We start from the raw sequence: 20,796 nt of genomic DNA on the forward strand, positions 1-20,796 counted from the left end.
AATTTTGGTAAGAAGTCTTAATTTTGCGATTATTTGTGAGAATTTCATGAGACATATATAATAGTTTTGAAGTCACTTAGGTGCTGTTTGGATACGCGGATTTCAGAATCCGGGATTTCTTCAAAGTTGTAGCTAAGAGACAAGAGAAGAAGCGGACCAGCCGTCGTTTTTGACTTCTCACCCTTCTTTCCGTCAGCAAGAGAGTAGCAGATCCTCCAATATTTTCAAGTTTTAGAAATCTCAGATGCAAGAGAGATTTTTAAAACATGAATTTCTCACTTAAAATCCAAGAAACACTGTCAGAACAGCATACATCGGCTTGATCGTGAACCTTCTTTTACGTTGTTTTCAAACTAAAAACCTGGATTCTAAAATCCGGGTATCCAAACGGCACATTAGACTCCGTTCCTTTTGACGTAAAAGTGTAATGTCCGTTTTTACATGGAAAGGAACAGAGCCTTAATAAAAAATTGTACTAGAATGTAGCAAAAAAAAAAAAAAAAAACTACTAAAGAGTCTGAATTGACAGCTATTTTCCAACTGCCATTTTGTGAGCCCCACATGTGCCACATGGATATGGCAGGTTTATTGATCAAAGCCGCCAGCAGAAGTTTGACCCATTTTACTGTTGATTTCACTACAATGGGATGATATTAACCCATTCATCAATAATAACCCCTCCTTTTGGTTGCACCAGAAATTGGAAAACTCAAGGTAAAGGTAAACAATTTCCTTTTCCTAGCTTCGTTTGTTTGTACTTTTCTTGCTAGCTGTTAATTTCCAACACTGTTAAAGTATAAAAGATTAAATACTGCCTTTCTCCAACAGCTTGAGCTATTGGAGAAGTTGGTAAGTTAACATGGTATCAGAGCAAATGCCTGGGTTCAAACCTCCTTGATAGCAAAATCCACATGCAATGGCTAAACCCAAAAGTTGGGCCACATATGCCGTGGGGCCACATGTGCCACGTGTAGGCCAACCCTAGAAAGTGGGGCCACACGTGAGGGGGAGTGTTAAAGTATAAAAGATTAAATACTGCCTTTCTCCAACAGCTTGAGCTATTGGAGAAGTTGGTAAGTTAACAAACACGCATGCCTTTTTTTATTGTTTTATATTCCTCTCAAATCCGTAGGAGATGGAGTTAAGAAAATGGAGTCTATATTCCTTGGGAAGTGATATTTACAAGGGGTGGTGTGTGGATGTGAAACAACCAATTACTCCAAAAGCTTAAGCTATTAGAGTCGGTGTTAAGCTGCTAGAGTTGGTCTTATTTAATCGTTTATACTCCAATACTCCCCTCATGTGTGGACCCAGTTTTTTAGGTTGGCTGTACATGTGGATTTTTAATATCAAGAAATTTTTTGGTTTAGAACCGATGACCTGCCGTGAGGCAATAGCTCTGTGTAAACACCTAAAATTAAAAAAAAAAAAAATGTTTCTTTAAATAAAATTTAGAAATCTTGCAAATATTTGAAATTATTGTAATATTGCTACAATAATATATTTCATTCCATTTAATAAATTACCTATTTAAATCAAATTTAAAATGTTTCCTTACCTCTTTAGTAGCCAAAGGGGTTGTGGAGGAAGAGACGAATCTCGATTTTGAGGGTTGTGACATCGCTTTATCTGATGTGGTTGATACATTGTCCTGTTCTGAATCGTTCTTCATGAGCTGTAGCTTTAGCGGCCTGAGCGCTTGGGACGGTCCAGACTTGAAAATGTCTAGAAGGGATCCACAAGCTAGGGATTTTATGATTGACCGTTTCTTGCCCGCTGTGAAGTTAGAGCGTGGATTTCAACCTGATGATGAGGTAAACTAAAAACTTCCAGTGATTGTTTTAGCCTGATATAGATCATTGTTGATCATTTGCTCTTTTTTGCTCTAGCACTCGTTGGAACCAGTCTGTAAGTACAAGTTGAAGTTAGCACACGGACTTCAACCTTATGGAGCCCACGAGAGTAGGAGTAAGACAACAAGTGAATCCAACCAGCCAACCTTATGGAGTTAATTTCGAACACCTGATGGCTCATCTCCCTACAGGTGTTCTGCAAGTGAGGTAATATCACCTTACCAGAATGAGGCGCCTTACTCACCCTTTCACTAAGGAATGGGCTTTCTAGGCATATCCTAAACAGGAAAGAATTGCAAGGATGATTCCTTTGATACGTATGGCAGAGGCCATAACAACTTCCATGGAATATTATCCCACAGTGGCAGTCAGCAGAGGTCAGGTTCATTGAGTCCTACAACTGAAAAGACTTTGTATGTAGATTCTGTTCATATTCTGGAAGCCCATCTTGGAGAGGCCAACCAGTTAGATATTTTGAAGGAAAGAGACACAATGCAACCCAGATTCCCCGGGTTTGTTGAGTCAGAACAACCATCTTCAATTATTGGGGGGCAAACAGATAAAACATATAGTTTCCAACACAAGGCTGGTTTCGATCAACGAGGTATGTTCTTGCCATGTTCAGAATTCTCCAACAATGGGGGCCCAGGTTTTGATTACTCGCACCCTTTAAAATTAGAAGATCAGGGATACTCTTATTCCAGAGCTATGCAGTGTCCGATTCCCCCTCCTTTGTCTAAATCACCTTCTGAGTCATGGCTTTGGCAGACCTTGCCTTCTGTTTCATCAATGAACCCATCTTCCAGGTCATATCTTGGTATTCAGTTCCGTCCGAGGAAACAGGCTGTCAAGACATCCGACACTGATCTTAAGCGGGAAACTATTAGGAAAATTTCTCATGTTCACAGGGGCCGTTTACGGTTTTTATAGGTAATATCTTTCTGTACTTTTATTTATTTTATTTTATTTTTTGATAGGCAAGCTGGGGTTAGGCAGGACCCCTACCAGAAATTAATATAAAAGGAAAAAGAGTTACAATCGAGGATAGCATGTGCCAATGGCATCTTTACAAATCAAATCTATAAGGTGGGGAGGGGATGGATGGATAATGTCTTCACCCTTTATGGGACAATTCCATTTAGATAAAAAATCAGCAGCACTATTCGCTTCCCTCCAGGTATGAGTTATCTTCCATTCACCAGCAGTTTCAAGGTACATTCTGATTTTCTCTATTGTGGGTTTTTTTTCCATGGGCAATTGAACTCATCTTTGATAACTTTAACAGTAACCATGGAATCCAACTCAATCCACACTCTTCTTATTTTCTTCTTTACAACAAGGTTAAGCCCTCGAAGGATAGCTTCTGTCTCAAGATTGTGAATGGGTTCAGTTTGCACATTAAGGGAGAACATAGCTATCACCTCTCCTTCAGAATTTCGGAGTAAACCTCTGATACTTGCACCCTCCTCTGAGAGGGAGGCATCAGTGTTGAGTTTTATCCACCCCGAATCAGGTTTGTTCCAGCAACACTCCATTAATTTCTTTGTTGGGCAGAATAGGGGGATCATATTTTATTTTCATTGAGGAAGCTTCCAATACAACTCTCATATCAATATCTCCAGCAACTGAAAAAATCGATGTCCCAGCATTTTGAAACATAATATATTGGTAGGTCCTTTTAAGTCATGGGGTTAATTCACATGCTGTGACCTTAAAACCTCAATATCAATGCTTAAAGGTACCATTTCAAAAGGGAAAAAAAATGTGTACAGTTAACTACATTTGTCCTTTGGTATATCTTTTCCACCTGAATGTGCATATTATTAATCATTTACTTTTGTGAAAATAGGTTTTGGAATTCAGGATTCCTGTCCTTTTTACTCAAAGCGCACAAGTAGATCAAAACTTCTTTGACTCTCCCGAGTTATGGCCACATCAATCGAGCACCCAGTCGCATCAACCAAGTACTCGACTACATCGTTCCGTGTCGACTAGGAATTGCTTTGGCCGCACTCTGACCAAAATCCGCGTTTTGAAACACCAGGTCCTATATGGTATTATAACCTCAAGGGATTTTTCAAATGTGAATTATGTGACAACTGACAAATATAGTACTAGTTAGCTAACACCTTCTGAATATTGTTCAAAGTTAATCCTAAGAGGAGACCGTATGTACATCCCAAAACCACAAATATACTAGTGGAACACCTGTGCATCGCACGGGGCTACCAAAAAAGAATGCTTTATAACTACTTACAAATAGAAAAGAAAAAGATACATTCATGAGGAAGAACAGAGAACATCATTTAGCAACGGATAATGGGCTCATTTGGTAAACTGATGGAACCTAACAGAAAGTGACGCAATGGACATGGGTTCATTTGAAACTTCAGAATTTGCAAATGAAAGGCAATAAATGAAAGGTAATATGAGGCCAGTCCCATCCTAATTTCGCCAAAATGACTCAATTGTCGCAGTAATTCTTCATTTCCATAAATACAGCTAGAAGTAAGTCCTAGATGTTGATTGCATTTACAATTTATGGTTTGGATTGTCAATTCAAATGTTTAATTAACGCTCATCATGTTTGATAAAAAATGAAATTGAGAGGAATGAAGAGTATTCTGTTCATTTTACCTATGGGATTCGCAAGAGTACTTCCTTACAAACTGTACTTCTTGAACTTTATGCTAGTAAAATAAGCACTTATGCTAGTAAAATAAGCATCGGATTTGGAAGAAGTTTCAAGATAGTGGTTATGCATATTGTGGAGCCAAAGATCTGAAGACAAAGATATTTCAAAAAAATGGGTATCTGAACATCATTTAGAGCCACAAATTTAAATAGTGAGGGTGGAAAGAGCTCTAAAGTAGGAGGTCTATTGGAACATAATGTGGAAGCAGTACATAGGATTGTTGTTCCTTGCATTAGAGGGAAGGGCAGTGAAAGAAAGAGTTGCTTTATTGGATTGGAATATAGAAATAGTTGCTTTATTATAAGGGCAAAATTCGGTCACGTTTATGTAGCTTCGTTTAATACTTGTTTAATTTCAATTTCAGGATTGAAACCATCACAATACCATTTGATAGCATTACAAGGAATTGTAAAGCCTACAGCAACTTAGCAAAAGAGTATCACCAAATTCAATTGATGGAGGTGTCTGTATTCACCAAATTCAAAGCAACCTCAAGGTCTCATTATCTCAGCACTAATAGACATTTAGCCTATAGATTATAAGTTTGTAACTACAAAACCACCAATTTCCTACATTCAATTCCTTCCTACTAAAGAGGACTTCAGATGAATTTTTATACATGCAGATGGTATGCATAAAATGGAATAGGAAAAGATTTCTTTATATCAAATCTAAAATACACTGCCCCCGCATAAAGTGAGACTCTATGAACACAATCATTGGCTAACACCTACTAACTCATTAGCCTCTCTGAGGACATTCAAAAAGGAAAAATATGACTACAAGTGTCAGTGGGTATCTTGCACATCATAAGATGGGAACATATGACTGAAACATCCAAGTGTCTCTGAAGCGATATAAGATACAAATGCAAACTTTCCTAGCAACAATGCAATGGATAAGGCAATGGATAAGTTGATCTCACCATAAGCCACCTTGAGGGTTCATAGCCAAAACCCAACAATCCTCACAATGAGAGGACAAAAAAACGACCTCAAGTAATCCGAGAAGCTCGAGGATGCAATCAAACTTATCATCTTTAAGATTGCAAGACCCCCGCCCCACACAACTAACCAGTGTACAAACAATTAGTGTGAAGTCTTTCCTTGTCAAAAGTAAGTAAGGAGCCTAAAAGTGAAGGGGGTGAATCCCTTCACTCTGAGATGGAAAATATAAAGTAAAGATATAGGCAACAGTTGCATACGGGTGAATCCCATTAAATAAGCACTGAGTATTACCAGACCAAACAAGCATATAGTATTTTATCCAGTAGCATCATTTTTGCATCACAACACGATTTAAGTGTTCAAAAGCAATAGTGATGAAATTATGATCGAAATTCATCATAGAATCTATTAAACCTACAATTCCTTGATTGATCCTAATTGGCATTACACATTTGTTAATAGCAATGAAATGACCCAACAAATTTTCTACCACGAGGAATTCGCACATCAATTTATTGTATCGCAAACTATCACAGCTCCACACGACATGTGGAACTTTGACCACCTTCCGACCCTCCATTACATACTCATTTCTCCTCCGTTTTCGGCGATTCCAAAGCCAAAACATTCATATACTAAATTAGAATCACACCAGATAAAATAAAGTCATCAAACTCAAAAGCATTCTCATAGAGACTCAAAACTCCATTAAACTCAGAATAAACCATAATCCTAACCAATGTACCTTTGAAACAAAAATTCTCCTAATATACAAAACTCTAAACTCCTAAGCTTAAAAATTAAAAAGGGAAATGTTATCAGCGCTACTGTATTTTGATGAGGGGGCACTCCTCACTTTATTAAAAGTATGGTATGGCCCGCACCATAAGATGATCCAAACTGTCCATTAGATGGGCCACATCCTAAATTGATTGTGCCCCAAAAAATTAACTAGATTTAAGATAGAATATAGATTTAATAATATAAATTAGGGGAGTGATAAATCAACTCCCTAATATCTTAAATCGACCCCCATGTGTCTTTCTCTCTCTAACCCAGAGGAGAGAGAAAGACACGGGGTCGATTTAAGATATTTGGGAGTCGATTTATCACTGCTCTACAAATTAACTTGAAGATGGGATTAGAAAAATAGAAGGCCAGTGCAGAGAATATAACCAACCTCATAATCATACTGACAAGGGGCTTCAAGCGCAGGTGAATTTGGATTATGGGTCTTGGGCTTCGGTGAGCCAACAGTGCAGTTGATGGGGAAAAATGTTATGGTTGGTAGATGTAACGAAGAAGTCCATTTTTTTTGGATGGAATGATATGAACCGACATGGACCAACGAGGAAATCATTACTGAGCATTGTCCTAATAATATCTCTGAAAATTCCATTTCGAGACGATGTTCCCAACAAGAATGGGTTGTCCATCCAGTATCCGGGACATCAAAAGGAAATCTAACTCATTTAGTAGAATCCCAGAGGAATCCCAACTCACCAAGCCTTTTGCACCACAGTAAGCATTAACTCCCATCTCGGCAATTTCTTAATACGACATCCAAGCTCCCATTACTATTCATTTTTGCTGCATTTACTTTCTCATACCAGCTTCAATGTCTAGTATGGATTGAATCAATATCTAGCATAACTATTAAGTCAGCTTTAAATTTCTTTCTCATATCAGCTTCAATATCTAGCATAACTATGTATTTTTGCTGCATTTACTTTCCAATTGCAGTCTCTGCCCGGAATGTTCCTTTTTGTTGAAGTCTTCTTCAGTTTGGAAAGTAGGCTGTTGTCCATATGAATTGAATCAATTTTGCTATGAACCAACTAAACCCATCTCTTAGAATTTTAAGAAAATTTTCGATAGTTTTCTTTTACAAAAAACTTATATTCTAAATATCTGGATGGAACTTGGGTGGTTTGGACTGCCGGTTGATTCCATCATGACATGACCTCATTGTAATAGTGACATCATTGGAAAAGTTAGGCAACAACCCCTCATTTTTCAAAATTTCTCATCTTTTTTAGCATACCATCTCCCCCTTTTAACATTGTTCTGGGTAGGGCTGCAACTCGAGCCGGGTTTTACCCGACCCGCATCGACCCGACCCGAAAATAACCTGGGTCGGGTTCAGGTTTCATGGGTTTCGGGTCGAGCCGGGTTGAGCATTCAAAAGCCCGCATGAATCTCGGGTCGAGCCGGGTTTGAAGGGGCCCGACCTGACCCGACCCGACCCGACCCGAGTTACATAAGTTATAGTATATACATTTTTTTCTATTGTTAGTTACAAGTTAAAAGTGAAAACCCACGCACCCACTGTTATTGTATGCGAGTGTAATTTCTGCTTCTATGAGTTGAGTTGATTCAAGCGTTTGATTCAGCATTGTTTGATTGTAATTACAACATTGTTTGATCACGGCATTGTTTGATTCAAGTGTAATGTGAGTGTAATTACATCATTGTTTGATTCAAGTGTAATGTGAGTGTAATTTCTACTTCTATGAGTTGAGTTGCCTTGCCAAACAAGAATTTTCCTTAAAAAATTGCGTCAACGTGAAAAAACCCGACCCGACCCGAGATTTATCATGGGTAGGGCCGGGTTTGGGAATCGTGGGTTTTCCGGAAAAAAACCCGACCCGAGATATTTCTTGGGTAGGGTTGGGTTCTCCAAAACCCGACCCGCCCGACCCGAGTTGCAGCCCTAGTTCTGGGGTTGATTTCAGGATTTAATTTATGTGTTACATTATATATTAACATGCGTCTGGTTTTTGCAAGGGTGCCCTTCAGTTTAACACTCCTCACAGTTAAGTATGAGGGTTTTGCTATGGCATTTTGCGGATGACTTTTGAACGTGAGAACAGGAACAAGACAACATCTGCTGAAAAAGTGAGCCTATGTGGTTGCTGGAACAAGACAACATCTGCTGAAAAAGTGAGCCTATGTGGTTGCTCCCGTGCAGAAATCAGCCGCAAAATGCCCTTCCATGAAATTCTCTAGCAAATCTCTAAATATGATTATTTGCTTTATAACGAAGTTAATGACTTAATCCTTTTGTTGCATCCGAGACCTTACATCGAAACGTTTCGTCTCAATGCAGTCTAGACGCCCGGCTAGAAAAGTCACACAAAAATCGCCTTCCCCAAACTTCCAAGTTCCAACCCACTGGAAAGGAAGGCTCAACAATGGCGTTTTCCCCCTCTTCACCCACGTTTATCTACTTCTAATGCTTTGTAACACTTGACATGGTATTGAATGCATTGTAAACTTTTTGAGTGGCTCAACAATGCTTTGTAACACTTTTGAACGTTTATTTACAAAAGCTGTAATACTTTTGACAGGGTATTGAGTCAAAAGTTATCCAATAGTGGGCTCCTCCTCAGCCAGGACTCTTGAAGCTAAATTTTGATGGATTTAGCTTGGGGAACCCCTGTCCGAGTCAAAAATTATCCAATAGTGGGCCCCTCCTCAGCCAGGACTCTTGAAGCTAAATTTTGATGGATTTAGCTTGGGGAACCCCGGTCTGACATGTATTGGTGGTGGTATCAGTAGTGTTGGTATGGAAAAGTTTTGTTGGCAGGTCCTATAGGGGAGGTGGATTGCTCCGAGAAGAAGTGAGAGTAGCTCATCAAGGAATTAAGCTGCTATTAAAAGATCAAATAATGAATGTGGAAGTAGAAGGGATTCTCTTGATGTTATATTCTAGCTCAAAAGATTATTTATTCATCTCTGAAGGTTTGACCAGTTGTTCGATGAGATTCGGGAATGGGTAGGATCTGCTTTGATTGTTTTCAAGTATGTCCTCTAGTCAGGTAGGGTTGAACTCGTCGGGTTGGAACCCGACCTAACCCGACCCGAGTTGCACCCCTACATGCAACTGTGTTATTGGATACACTACGACACGTGATCAAAGACATGTGATCTTTATCCCTATGGGAACGGCTTTGATGATTCATGGGCGCCAACATGGACTCTTCGTATGCCAACCATGATCAAACTAATCTCCACCGTTAGATTGGCGCATGACTATCAATGTGTGGGATCTTCATACCCACGTGCTGCCAATTCATAGGAGGAAACCTCCAGCCTCGATCTCCTGAGAAACTTGGGGACTAAGCTAACGCTAGGTCATCCTCCTCTACAATTGGACCCACCCTGTCATGGGTGTACACACAATATATGTTAAAATATAAAAGATTTAAGTAATGCGGGCTTAAGCTTTTGGAGTAATGGGTAGTTTTCAAGTGCTAGGTACTGGACTCAAAACTCCTTGATATTAAAAAAAAAAAAAAAAAACAAGAGAAATCATACGGTGCCTGCATAGTGTCAAACCCCGTGTGGGCCGAGCATCAAAAGTACCGCCCTTGATATTTGATCCAATAGCAGCCCCTTAAAAAGTGGGCTGTTGTTGGATCAAATATCAAGGGTGCTACTACCCACACGGGACTTGTCTCCCAGTCACCATATAAAACTCTTAAAATAAATACCACATGTAATGGCCAAGAGGGGCTAAATGTGCCACCAACCCTAAAAAAAAGAAGAAGGGCCACACGTGAGGGGGAGTGTTAAAATATAAAAGATTAAATAAATGGGATTAAGCTAGGGGCCACACGTGAGGGGGAGTTTTAAAATATAAAGGATTAAATAACAGGGCTTAAGCTTTTCGAGTACTCGGTTGTTTCACACACAAAACTGCAACTTAGGTATCAACTTGGCCTTATTTATATTGCAATTTATTTCCATCTAAAAAGCCCCAAATTGCTACTCATAAAGGCCTTATGAGCTTTTGAAATATCCTTTTTGCGGAAGCTATAGATTTGTGGGTTTATTGTGCCATAATTGATATCTAGTCATGTTATGGGTGGCCAGAAACCAATTTGCAGTCCTAAGTTTCGTACGTGCGTGCAATGATGTGGACTGTTGATTCGCCACGAACTCCCATCCATCTAGATACTTATTACGAGCATAGCATCCGTGAAGTAGATACATGCAATAAAAAACTAAAGGAATGATAGTTGCAAGGGCCCTCTTTATGCAAGGTCTAAAAACAGGGCCCTGGAATACATCACATCATTAAATGCAACCGAATTCAGTTTCTCAACCGAATTTTAAAATGACGTGGATGTAATCCAGGGCCCTTCTTTAGCCCCTGCATAAAGAGGGCCCTTGCATCTATCATTCCTCATTAAAAACAAGAAAAGAAGCAAAAAAAAGATTTTTTATAATATTTTTTTTGCTTATGTGAAACAAGCAAAAGCTTAAGCACTTAGAGCTGATTTTAATTTAATTATTTATACTTCAACAGCTCCAAGTGAGGCAATGTCTCTTATACCACTTTTGTATTACCCTTAAAAAACTTAAATGAGATGCAGTATCTTAACAGTCTGGGGCAGCAATACCCAACAATATAAATGAACCAAATAAAAATAATTTTAGGGCACTGGTTTTGGGACAGCCAGGTTTTGATAATCACACTAACTCATCTGGCCTTTTAGTACTTAAACAGCTATCAAGGTCATTACAGTTCCCAAAAAGCTCTCAAAAGTCAATTACAAAAGAAAAGACAAGGAGAGTTTGTGCAATTATCAAAACATGGTAATGCCAATATCAGTAGCCGAGTTTTATTTTCTTCCATGCTTCAAATTGAAATCTACCTTGGACATCATAGGATGCTGGCGAGACATCTGTATGGTAAGGGATCATGAGGTTGTGGTGGCACCCAAATATATGGAGTCCTTAGCCTAGGTGGCCAAGCTAAATTTCGATGGTTCTAGTCTTGGCAACCTGGCTCCACTTGGCATTGGGGGCCTTATCCAAGACTAACGTGGTAGTAGGCTTGTTCTGGGCCCATTGGACTCAAGGACTCTAACGAAGTGGAAGTGAGAGCTGCTCTCCAAGGCACTAGACTGATCGCTAGAGGGGATTTGCTAGGCAATTTCGCGGAACGCCATTTCGAGGCTGGTTTTTTTGCATGAGAGATCAGCCACCGAAGATTAATTAAATGAATAGGACAAAATCTGCGGAAAAGTTAACATGTGAGTTCTCCTTGCTCTCCATTTTTTTTTATAAAAAAAAAGCCAATGCTTAAAATGGAGTTTTGCTAGCTATGCTCCCAAGTCCCAACCCTCTTAGTTGTGACCTTTTTCTTGTTAATAAATCTCCACCATTTAAAAAAAATAAAATAGTTGGCTTGTATGACTGACAGCTGGTGCGGGCACGATACAGATGAGGCTGCAAAGAAAAGGCTAGAGGGCATGAACCAGAAATTGGGGGTTTGGAGGTGCAAATGGAAGCCCTTGAAGCGGTGATGAACAGAACAAACGACACTTTCTTTTCTGAAATGCATTCTCAAAGAATGGTATGCGAGTCCTCGTTACAGTTTGAATTTGACATTACATTAGGGACGTGCTTCAATTTCAGCCCACCCATATATCGTAGTTTGTAGCCATGGGTGTTGAGCATCGCCTCAATCATATCTCGTATATATGGGTTGTTTTCTTAATATGAATCTCTTGTACTAGGATTAGGTTTGGTATTTTATATAAGGCCTTGGCTGTAGATTATCTTGTACTTTATTATCTTAGCATATAGTGAATGCTCTTTGACTGCCTTCTCTATTAGTATTTTTTTCTTTTGTTTTCTTCATTTATTTATGTTTCCATCAATCTTGGCTTATTAGGTGGAGTAGGAATTATAAGAAACCACAAAGGTTAAATTTTAGGCTCTGTTCACTTGCGTTCCCGGGAAAGCAAATCCCTGGAAACAGACTCCTTTTTTCTTGACAAGACCTTGGCAAGACATAATTCTGGTGTTCACTTGCTTTCCTGAGAAAATAACAAGCCTGGGTGGAAAATGTTAAATAATTACATGGAATTGCCAAAAATGACGTGGAAATGTCTCTTTTCTCACTAGTGTGGGAAACCAAATCCCATTATTTTGGTCGGATTTGCTTTCCCGGGAAAACTAGTGATAAAAGGTGGGCAAACAGTTTCTCGGGAAACATTTTCCTGCATAGATCCTGCGCACGTGAACAGGCGCGGGAAACCTTTTCCTACACAGTTTCCCTGGATTTCTTTTCCTAATGCCACGTCAGAATCCCGAGAAACTTTTTCTTTTCCTTTCCCGGGAAAACAAGTGAACAGAGCCTTAGGGAGATGATTTTTTCGCCCCCTTAGGATAATACACACCTCTTTTAACGTGAATTGTGGGCAGACTTTAACTGCTTATTTATGTCAAATCACATTAAAAGGGATGCGATTTGTCCTTCTGTGTGAGTGGTGGGGGGGGGGGCTAAAAAACCATCGTCCAAATTGTATTTGTTTTTTTCTCATTTTTATGATAGTGGCATTAACTTGCAGGCAGAAACTAGACGTATGTTAGATGAATTGAGGTACTTTACTGGTCTATCTAACATTTAGCTTGAAGCAGACAAAAAAACCTTGATTGATAAGGTCATTGACAAGAAGGATCCCCCATGGTCCATTAAATATTATTTGCAGAAGCTTCAATCTTTGGTTTTAGAGTTGAGGCATTGAGGCCGAAAGTAACACATCAATTTAGAGAAGCTAATCAGGCTGCTGATTCTTTTCCTAATTTTGCGGGTAAAAGAAAAGAGAATCGTAGATGTTTAAAACCACTCCATTCTTTGATGGCGGTGGAAGGACCTTCCTAGAAGGGCTAGGGACACTTTAAGATGTGACTCTTTGGGCATTCCTCGTATTTGTTATAAGTAAGTTTCCTTCTGTTTTGGTTTTGAGGTAAGGTGGTATGCCCCCCTCTTGTACTTCTTTTATTCTATCAATAAAATTTTAGGTGCGCCCGGGTTCCTAGATAAAAATTCCGGGAAAAAAACAAACTAAAGAAACTCACATCACATTTCTCTGGAAGTATAAAAGCAAAATCGCAGGGAGAAACTGTTGAGAAATCTGTTGAGTAAAATCTGATCTGAACATGCACAATAAGTGAAAAAATAGAAATAAAAGCAAACTACAAGATGAACATCAAGATTTTACGTGGTTCGACCAATATACCTACATCCACAAGCGAGAACACGATCTTTTACTATGAGAAAATAATATACAAGGATTACAACATGTTTTGACCCGCAAACCCATAAACCGCAACCCTTCCCTTGCTCTCTCGACAGGAGACAAGAAAAACACGAGAAAAACCCAAGAGAAAAAAAAACCCAGAGAAGAAGCACTCTTCTCTCCCCAATCTCTGTTCTCTTGCCTCCTCTTTGCAGCTAGCACACAAAGTGTCTCCCCGCCAAAAGAAAAAATGCTTCTCTTATGCATTTATATCTTACGGTTTGCAAAACCTAAAAACAACACTTCCACATTTTTGCCTTTCCACCACAATTAGAAAACCTAATTATATTAGGTAACAAGTGGTGGTGGTAAACAAGGCAACTTTCCAACATAACAGTTATTTATTATCTCACTAGGCCATGGCCATAAAAGATATTAATATGCTTTTTAAACTAACAGAAATTTAAAGTCTACTTAGGTGTTCTGAGTTTTTGCATATTGTTTAGAGGCAAAGATTACGATGTTTTCAATTTGATAAGTTCTGGAAATTTTTAGGTTAATTGAAATCATAGATTGAATTATTTGTTTCTGGCACATGTTTGTGGCGGAATAGCAAAACATCCCTCTAAGGAAGAGTATTTTTAGCTCTATCGATCAAATAAAATAAGCCAAAGCTCTAGCCAGTGTTTTCATGAACTTTACATTAAAAGGAAAAGGAAAGGGCTGAAAGAAGTCCCAGTGGGCTCGATGGAGAATTTATTGAAGCAACTGTTACCGCTACTACCTGAATTCATATTATGCTCCAAGCAAACTCTGTTGGAAATAATGGCAGTGAAAAGTACACGTCATCTCAGAGACAATAAGACAACCATTTACTTTTCCATGTAGTAGCATTTAGCTCATCAATCAGATAAGGTTTTCCTAAGCTCTCTCTCTCTCTCTCTCTCTCTCTCTCTCCATTAACTCCCTAATTAGGAGCACCTCTCATTTCAGAGGGATGGCTTTAATGATAGGGATTGTGGCCAAATCCCTAATTTGCAAGTTAATACCAAAATATATAGTAATCGATAATAATGAATAGGGAAATATTTCAAAAATATTTCCACGAAGTCCCCACATAAAAATTTAGTTAGAATAAAATTTATATAGAAAAAATCTCCTTAAAAAAAATCTTAAGCTTTAGTACTTCTCATAGTAAAATGATTTAAACTTCATTGAAGTATACAATCAAAATTTGTTAGAAAAATATTTATGACCAGTATTTAAGGTGCCCATGGAAGTATTTTAGCAACGAATTTTGATGATTTATTATGGGAAGTTTCACAAACGTAAAAAATGGAAACTAAATCTTGAGGAATAAGTTGAATTTTCGGCAGATTCAACATTCCTACGCAGTACAAGATCCATAAAGTTTGTAGTTGGAAACATAGAAGATTTGGATGTGGGAAAGTTTCTATTTGCATTGAGAGTTATTTTGATATATTTTTCTATTTCGTATCTTTTCCTATATTTATAGCTAGCTTTAGTTGTTTAGATAGGTAGCCTTTCCTTTTTGGTTTTAGATTTTAGGAATCTTTGGAAATGTAATATGAGAGAGAGGGACGATTGAGTCTTTTGGTGGTGAAAATAACGTTTAAATCTTTACGTTTTTGATAGACATAGCATACGTAGGGCTTCCTATGTTTTTTTTGTTTACTTGTTCTCCGTGTTCTTTGTTCGTGATTGTTTGGTTGCGCCAGTGAACCCGCATGAAAAAGACAATCACAGTTGGGAATCCATACTAAGAATAGAGATGCCCGAGTTCCATGGTGGGTTTTCCGCTGAAGAGTTCTTGGATTGGTTATGCATGGTGGAAAGAATTTTTTAGTTCGAAAGGGTTACAAACCATAGCAAGTCCAACTTGTGGCTTTGAAACCGAGGGAAAGAGCTTCAGCATGGTGGACGCAACTGGAACTGACACAATCTCATCAAGGATAGTTCACAATTAACATCTGGGCGAAGATGAAGGAGAAAATAAGGAAAACCTTCCTCCCTTTTAACTACCTTCAATCACTTTATCAACAACTACAGAATCGAGAGGGAAAGCAGTTGCTTATTGATGCAGACAAAGAAAGTAAAGACGAATTCATCTATGATGAGTACAACAATGATGATAATGATGATGGTGGTGATGATGATGAAATAGTAGAACTACAAGGCGACGTTGGAGAAGCCTTAGTCATTCGAAATGCAATGATTTCATAGAGCATGCAAAGCTCTACAAGATTTTATTGTTGACAAGAGGAAGTGAGGGTGATTCGTCGGAGGATGATGTATCGAACCTTAGTCATTCGAAATGCAATGATTTCGTAGAGCATGCAAAGCTCTACAAGATTTTATGGTTGAAAAGAGGAAGCAAGGGTGATTCGTCGGAGGATGATGTATCGAATTTGAGGGCGAATTCCTCTCAATAGAGGGCGACTGATGGAATCCAATAATTAGCAACAAATTTTGAGGATATATATTATGGGAAGTTTCACACGTAAAAAACGGAAACTAAATCTTGAGGAATAAGGTGTATTTTCGGCAGATTCAATATTCATACGCAGTAGCAACAAGATCCATAAAGTTAGCAGTTGGAAACATGAAAGATTTAGATGTGGGAAAGTTTATATTTGCGCTGAGAGTTATTTTTGATATATTTTGCTATTTCTTATATTTTTCCTATTTTTATAGCTAGCCAGCCTTTCCTTTTTGATAGCTTTCTTTTAGATTTTAGGAATCTTTGGTAATTTAACAAGAGAGAGGGACGATTGAGTTTTTTGGTCGTAAAAATAACATTTACATCTATAAGTTTTTGCCAGACACATCATATGTGAGACTTCCTACGTCTTTTGTTTACTTGTTCTTTGCATTCTTTGTTAGTTATTGTTTGTCTGCGCCACTATTTGAGATTTATCTTGCAAAATAGTGATTTAGAGGCAAAATCCCTTAGTTATACTTATAACCACATGGCAGACCTTTTCTGTTTTCATTGCATGAATGAGTTTTTTTATTTGCTAAAATCTTAACATTGATGCATATGGTTATAAGAGTAATTTCATGTCCAAAAAAGAATAAAAGGACTAATTTTCTGAATAAATATTTTAATTGCAAATGTTATCTTAAATCCTCCTTGTCTTGTATTGATTATTTAATTTTCTGTCCAAATGCTTTGCTTAAGTAAGAATATCTAAAAAGAAATTAAAATGATGGTAGCTTCTTCTTTTGTTTTTGCAAAAATCTTGCAGCATTTCAAACACAATCTATTATAACATATCCATGCAAGATTAATGAAGCTAATTCCAAAGTTCTTTGTAAAAATCTAAGTTGGTTTCCCAATGACTCACATGACAAGAACTAGATTTAAGGAGACTGCAGTAACCTTGACAAGATCTTCTAAAAACTAAATACTATAAAGCACAAGCTGCTAACTAAAAGGAATCATTGGGCTATACCTTATTTTTTTTCTACGACCCTTGAGCTAAGTACTTGAAAGATCTCACTCCAATGTTCCAATCGACATGGTCAGATCTAAAGTACTCGGCCTCAGAGTTGCCTTCTTGCTGCTATCTGTTTGTAAAAACTGAATTTCGTTTTTTTGGGCATCCATTTGGTTGTCATTAGGCTGCTCCTGTTTCTTGTAGGAAGGAGGTGATAATGAAAGAGAGAGTTCACTATCAATTTCTCTCTCATTTTCCTCTTCTTTCATGTGGCTCAGACTCAGCTGCAAGTTGGGAAACCATTCCATCTCTTGCATCTTGTTATTCTTCCCAAACCTATAAATCCCTTCTATTATTGATATGGGCTTCTTTGCAGGCAGCCTCTGTGAGAAGAATTACAAAAGAGGGTTAGAATCTAACGAGTTTAAATACAAAACACATGAAATAAAAGATAATGAAATGTTAATTAGGCTTAATTCTTTTGGATTTTTTTTAGGGAGTAAAGAAGTTACCTCAAGTTGAAGTGGGGCCTCAAATTGAGACTTAATGCCATTAATTGTCATTAAAGGATTATCCAAATTGTACTGAAATTGCCTCTTGCTGTTATTGTTGTTTGCTCCAAATGGGTGTATTCCATAATTCGCATTAACGGAGTTCTGTCCTGTCGGAATTGCATGAGCAAGCGGGTGAGAGCTACTACCGATCCACTCGAAATTCGTGGGAAGTTTCCAATCCTTTCCCTGATTTCCAACCATCTCATGTGGAATCCACCTCTTTTCTTGGAGGAATTGGTGAGGGTGCCTAATGGGCCCATTAGTGATTGCGTCCCGCACATCGAACAAATGCGAGGTCATTGGCTTGATGCCGTTTCGGAAGATCATATCATGGATTATAGCCTTAGTTGGCCCTTGATCATTGCTTGCTTGATGATTTAGCCTAGGAACAAGTTGCTGATTGAAAGCCCACTCTTGCCGTCTACAAAGAGGAGAAAACAAAAAAAAGGATTAGTATTGAAGTTTAAATGATTAAATAACACCAACTCTAACAGATTAGGCTTTTGGAGTAATTGGTTGTTTCACATGGTATCAGAGCTATTGCCTCACGGCCAAGTCGTGGGTTCAAAACACAACAAATCCTTGATATTAAAAATTCATGTGTACGGCCAACCCTCCCAAAAAACGAGGGGACACATGTGTGGGGGAGTATTGAAGTATAAATGATAAAATATTGTCAAGTCTAACAGCTTAAGCTTTTGGAGTAATTGGCTGTTTTACAATTAGATGGGATTAGAGTATAGAAATTGAAGGAGAAAATTTTCCATTTCTCATGATGAAATTGGTTGGTTACCTTAAATTTATTGCATTGGGGTCGAATGGTTGTTGGGGAGGAGGGCGTTGCAAAAGGTTATAAAGACGGTCTGGCTCGTGAGCATTCCTGGCTCCAAAAAGGCCCCCGTTTTCCATTCTAAAGCGCTGATGAGAACCTGGCCTTCGATAATACATATCTGCTCCTCCTTGCATTGGCCTGTCTCTTTGGTGTATAACTGTAACAAGAATATATACCTAAATTTGTAAGTTCATTTTCTCCAAAAAGGAAAAAGAAAACAACTTATGAATATAACCCTTTCTAAAATTCTAGTAAACTAGTACAAAATCTCTAGTCATCTCTCTCTCTCTCTCTCTCTTCCATATTTTTTTTATTCCTCAGGTTTACTTGCTAGCATGCAAGCTGAAGCTGATATGCAACTCCCAGAACATTTCTCATTGTAGAAATATGACTCCTTTTTGAAATAGAACTGTTTAAAATAGCACCTGGGTTTGTTAGATTTTTTTCCTAAAATGAAAAAAGCCCCTCAAATTAGGCTTTCATCCCTCTCTCTCTCTCTCTCTCTCTCTCTCTCTCTCTGAAATAGAACTGTTTAAAATAGCATCTGGGTTTCATAGATTTTTTTCCAAAAATGAAAAGAAAAGACTCTAAAATTAGTATTTCATCTCTCTCTATCTATCTTAACTATATTTTTGGAAATCTTTTGATATTTCTCCCTTTCCGTTTTTTCTCATTTTGACCGAAAACATAGGCAAATATATTTACAAGTTTACAACAAATCAAAAACAGTATCCAACAAGAATCTCAGCTTTACCTTGTCCCGCTTCATCGAGCTTCTTGCTTCGATACATCTGATTCAACACATACATGCATGATAAGATCAGGAAAGGGGAATGAAAAAAATAATAATAAAAACACAGACCACACAATGAAATCAAAACAATACCATCTCATACTGCAATTAAAACTTCAAAAAATAAAAAAAAGTGTTCCTTTCATTTTTCCCATCTTACCTGTAAATGGCTTTTTACATGAGCAATACTAAGGCCTCTCACATTCATCATCTGAAGAACTAACTTCGGCGTAGCTCCTGCACAAATCAAAAATATTAAAATTAAAAGAAAATACAAAATCAATAAAACCCACAAAACCCCTCTTTTCCCCTCAACCCATGATTCAAGTGATTCTCTTTGATTGATAGTTAGAAGAATAAGAAAAACAATATGTGTTGGTTTTCCTCATATCATCATGTGCGGAGATCGGCTAACACTAGATTAGCTAGGGATGGCTGTTCCGGGGCGGAGTTAGAAGTCTTTGATTTCCTCTCTTAAGATGTACTCTTATCGGTGGTTTTTCTTTCTTGGTATTGTATTGTTCTGATCATCTCGATCCCGGGGTATCCCCGTGTTCCTTTTCTTCATTAATATTGTTCTTTATCATTCTAAAAAAGAAAGAAAAAAAAAACTATAAAAACTGCGCTAACAATAACATAAAAGAGAAAAAAAAAATACAAGTAGAACTAGTACTAGTCATAGAAGAAGAAGAAATTTGGAAGAAAAAAAAAGTTCTACTAGTAGATGGATATATACTTTCTTGTCCACCGAGCCTATCGACGGCATGAACGAAAGAAAGATGGAGATCTGGGGTCCACCGGAGGCGAGGCATTTTGGACCGTACATACTGCCTGACGGACGGAGATCGGCGCTGCTGCTCTGGTTCCCCGCCCTCCGCCGTCGTACTATTATTGCTGGAACTCCCTCCGGTCGCCACATCAGTCACGCTCTCTTCCTCTTCCTCTTCCTCTTCCTCTTCGCCTCCGCTCCCCACATATTCGTTCAGATCGAAAGACGGCCTCTTCTTCGGCGATTTGTTCTCTCCTTCTTCTGTGCTGCTTCCTAAGCTTTTCTCTCCATCACAGATCTCATCACCCATCTCCATTTTTCTCTACCCTAGTGGGTTTTTTTATTTCTTTCTCTGTATCAATATTTGATACAGAGATGGTTGGTTGAAAGGAGAAGACAAGAAAAAATAAAGAAAGAAAGGAATAATTATTAAATAAAGGATGCCATGAACAAGTATCCTCTGACTGATTTTTGAAAAAAAAAAATGAAAATGAGAGTGGGAGAGAGGGGAGGGTTAAATAGGGCTTCTAATAGTTGGGAAATGATCTTTTTTGGACATTTGTCGGCATGACAGCGACTTTTTTTGAGGGGAGCATGCTTACGGTATTCTTGCTTGTAGCCCTCACTCTCTCCTTCGGCTCTTAGCCGAGTTGTCTCTGTGTCTCAGCTACCTTTTTTTGTTCCTAGTCCGAGAACTACATGAATTGGTACATCCGCCCTAAAATCCGTAATACCCTAAACATAAAAGTTTAAGAACTTGGTTATTTGGATTGGTCCATCCTGGATGGTCAGGCCCAAAACTTCATAATATATGATCCTGACCATCCAATGACCAATCGAATGTGTTGATCGA

General features: G+C 38.3%; 1 protein-coding gene across 1 annotated transcript; it reads right to left on the reverse strand.

The window, feature by feature from the left end:
- Positions 1–16,791: 16,791 nt before the first annotated feature.
- LOC143846524 (uncharacterized) lies at positions 16,792–20,409 on the reverse strand. Its single transcript, XM_077354976.1, has 6 exons — positions 19,911–20,409; positions 19,335–19,411; positions 19,136–19,172; positions 18,343–18,538; positions 17,508–17,970; positions 16,792–17,378 (listed from the first exon to the last, which is right to left on the reverse strand). Exons 1-6 carry the CDS (start codon positions 20,257–20,259, stop codon positions 17,055–17,057), a joined length of 1,446 nt encoding a protein of 481 aa, XP_077211091.1. The 5' UTR covers positions 20,260–20,409; the 3' UTR covers positions 16,792–17,054.
- Between the last annotated feature and the right edge of the window lie 387 nt (positions 20,410–20,796).

The sequence above is a fragment of the Tasmannia lanceolata genome, unplaced genomic scaffold (genome assembly GCF_043159265.1).
Source record: "Tasmannia lanceolata isolate RefF3 unplaced genomic scaffold, GAP_Taslan_0.1 ptg000015l, whole genome shotgun sequence".
NCBI lineage: Eukaryota > Viridiplantae > Streptophyta > Magnoliopsida > Canellales > Winteraceae > Tasmannia > Tasmannia lanceolata.

What these genes read in the sequence shown, in the direction of transcription:
- LOC143846524 (XM_077354976.1), bottom strand. Translation starts at nt 20,259, where the DNA reads ATGGAGATGGGTGATGAGATCTGTGATGGAGAGAAAAGCTTAGGAAGC. An exon ending in TAGGCTCGGTGGACAAGAAA is followed by an intron (nt 19,412 to 19,910) that starts GTATATATCCAT and finishes TGATTTGTGCAG; the next exon opens with GAGCTACGCCGAAGTTAGTT. An exon ending in AGGCCCCACTTCAACTTGAG is followed by an intron (nt 17,379 to 17,507) that starts GTAACTTCTTTA and finishes TTCTTCTCACAG; the next exon opens with AGGCTGCCTGCAAAGAAGCC.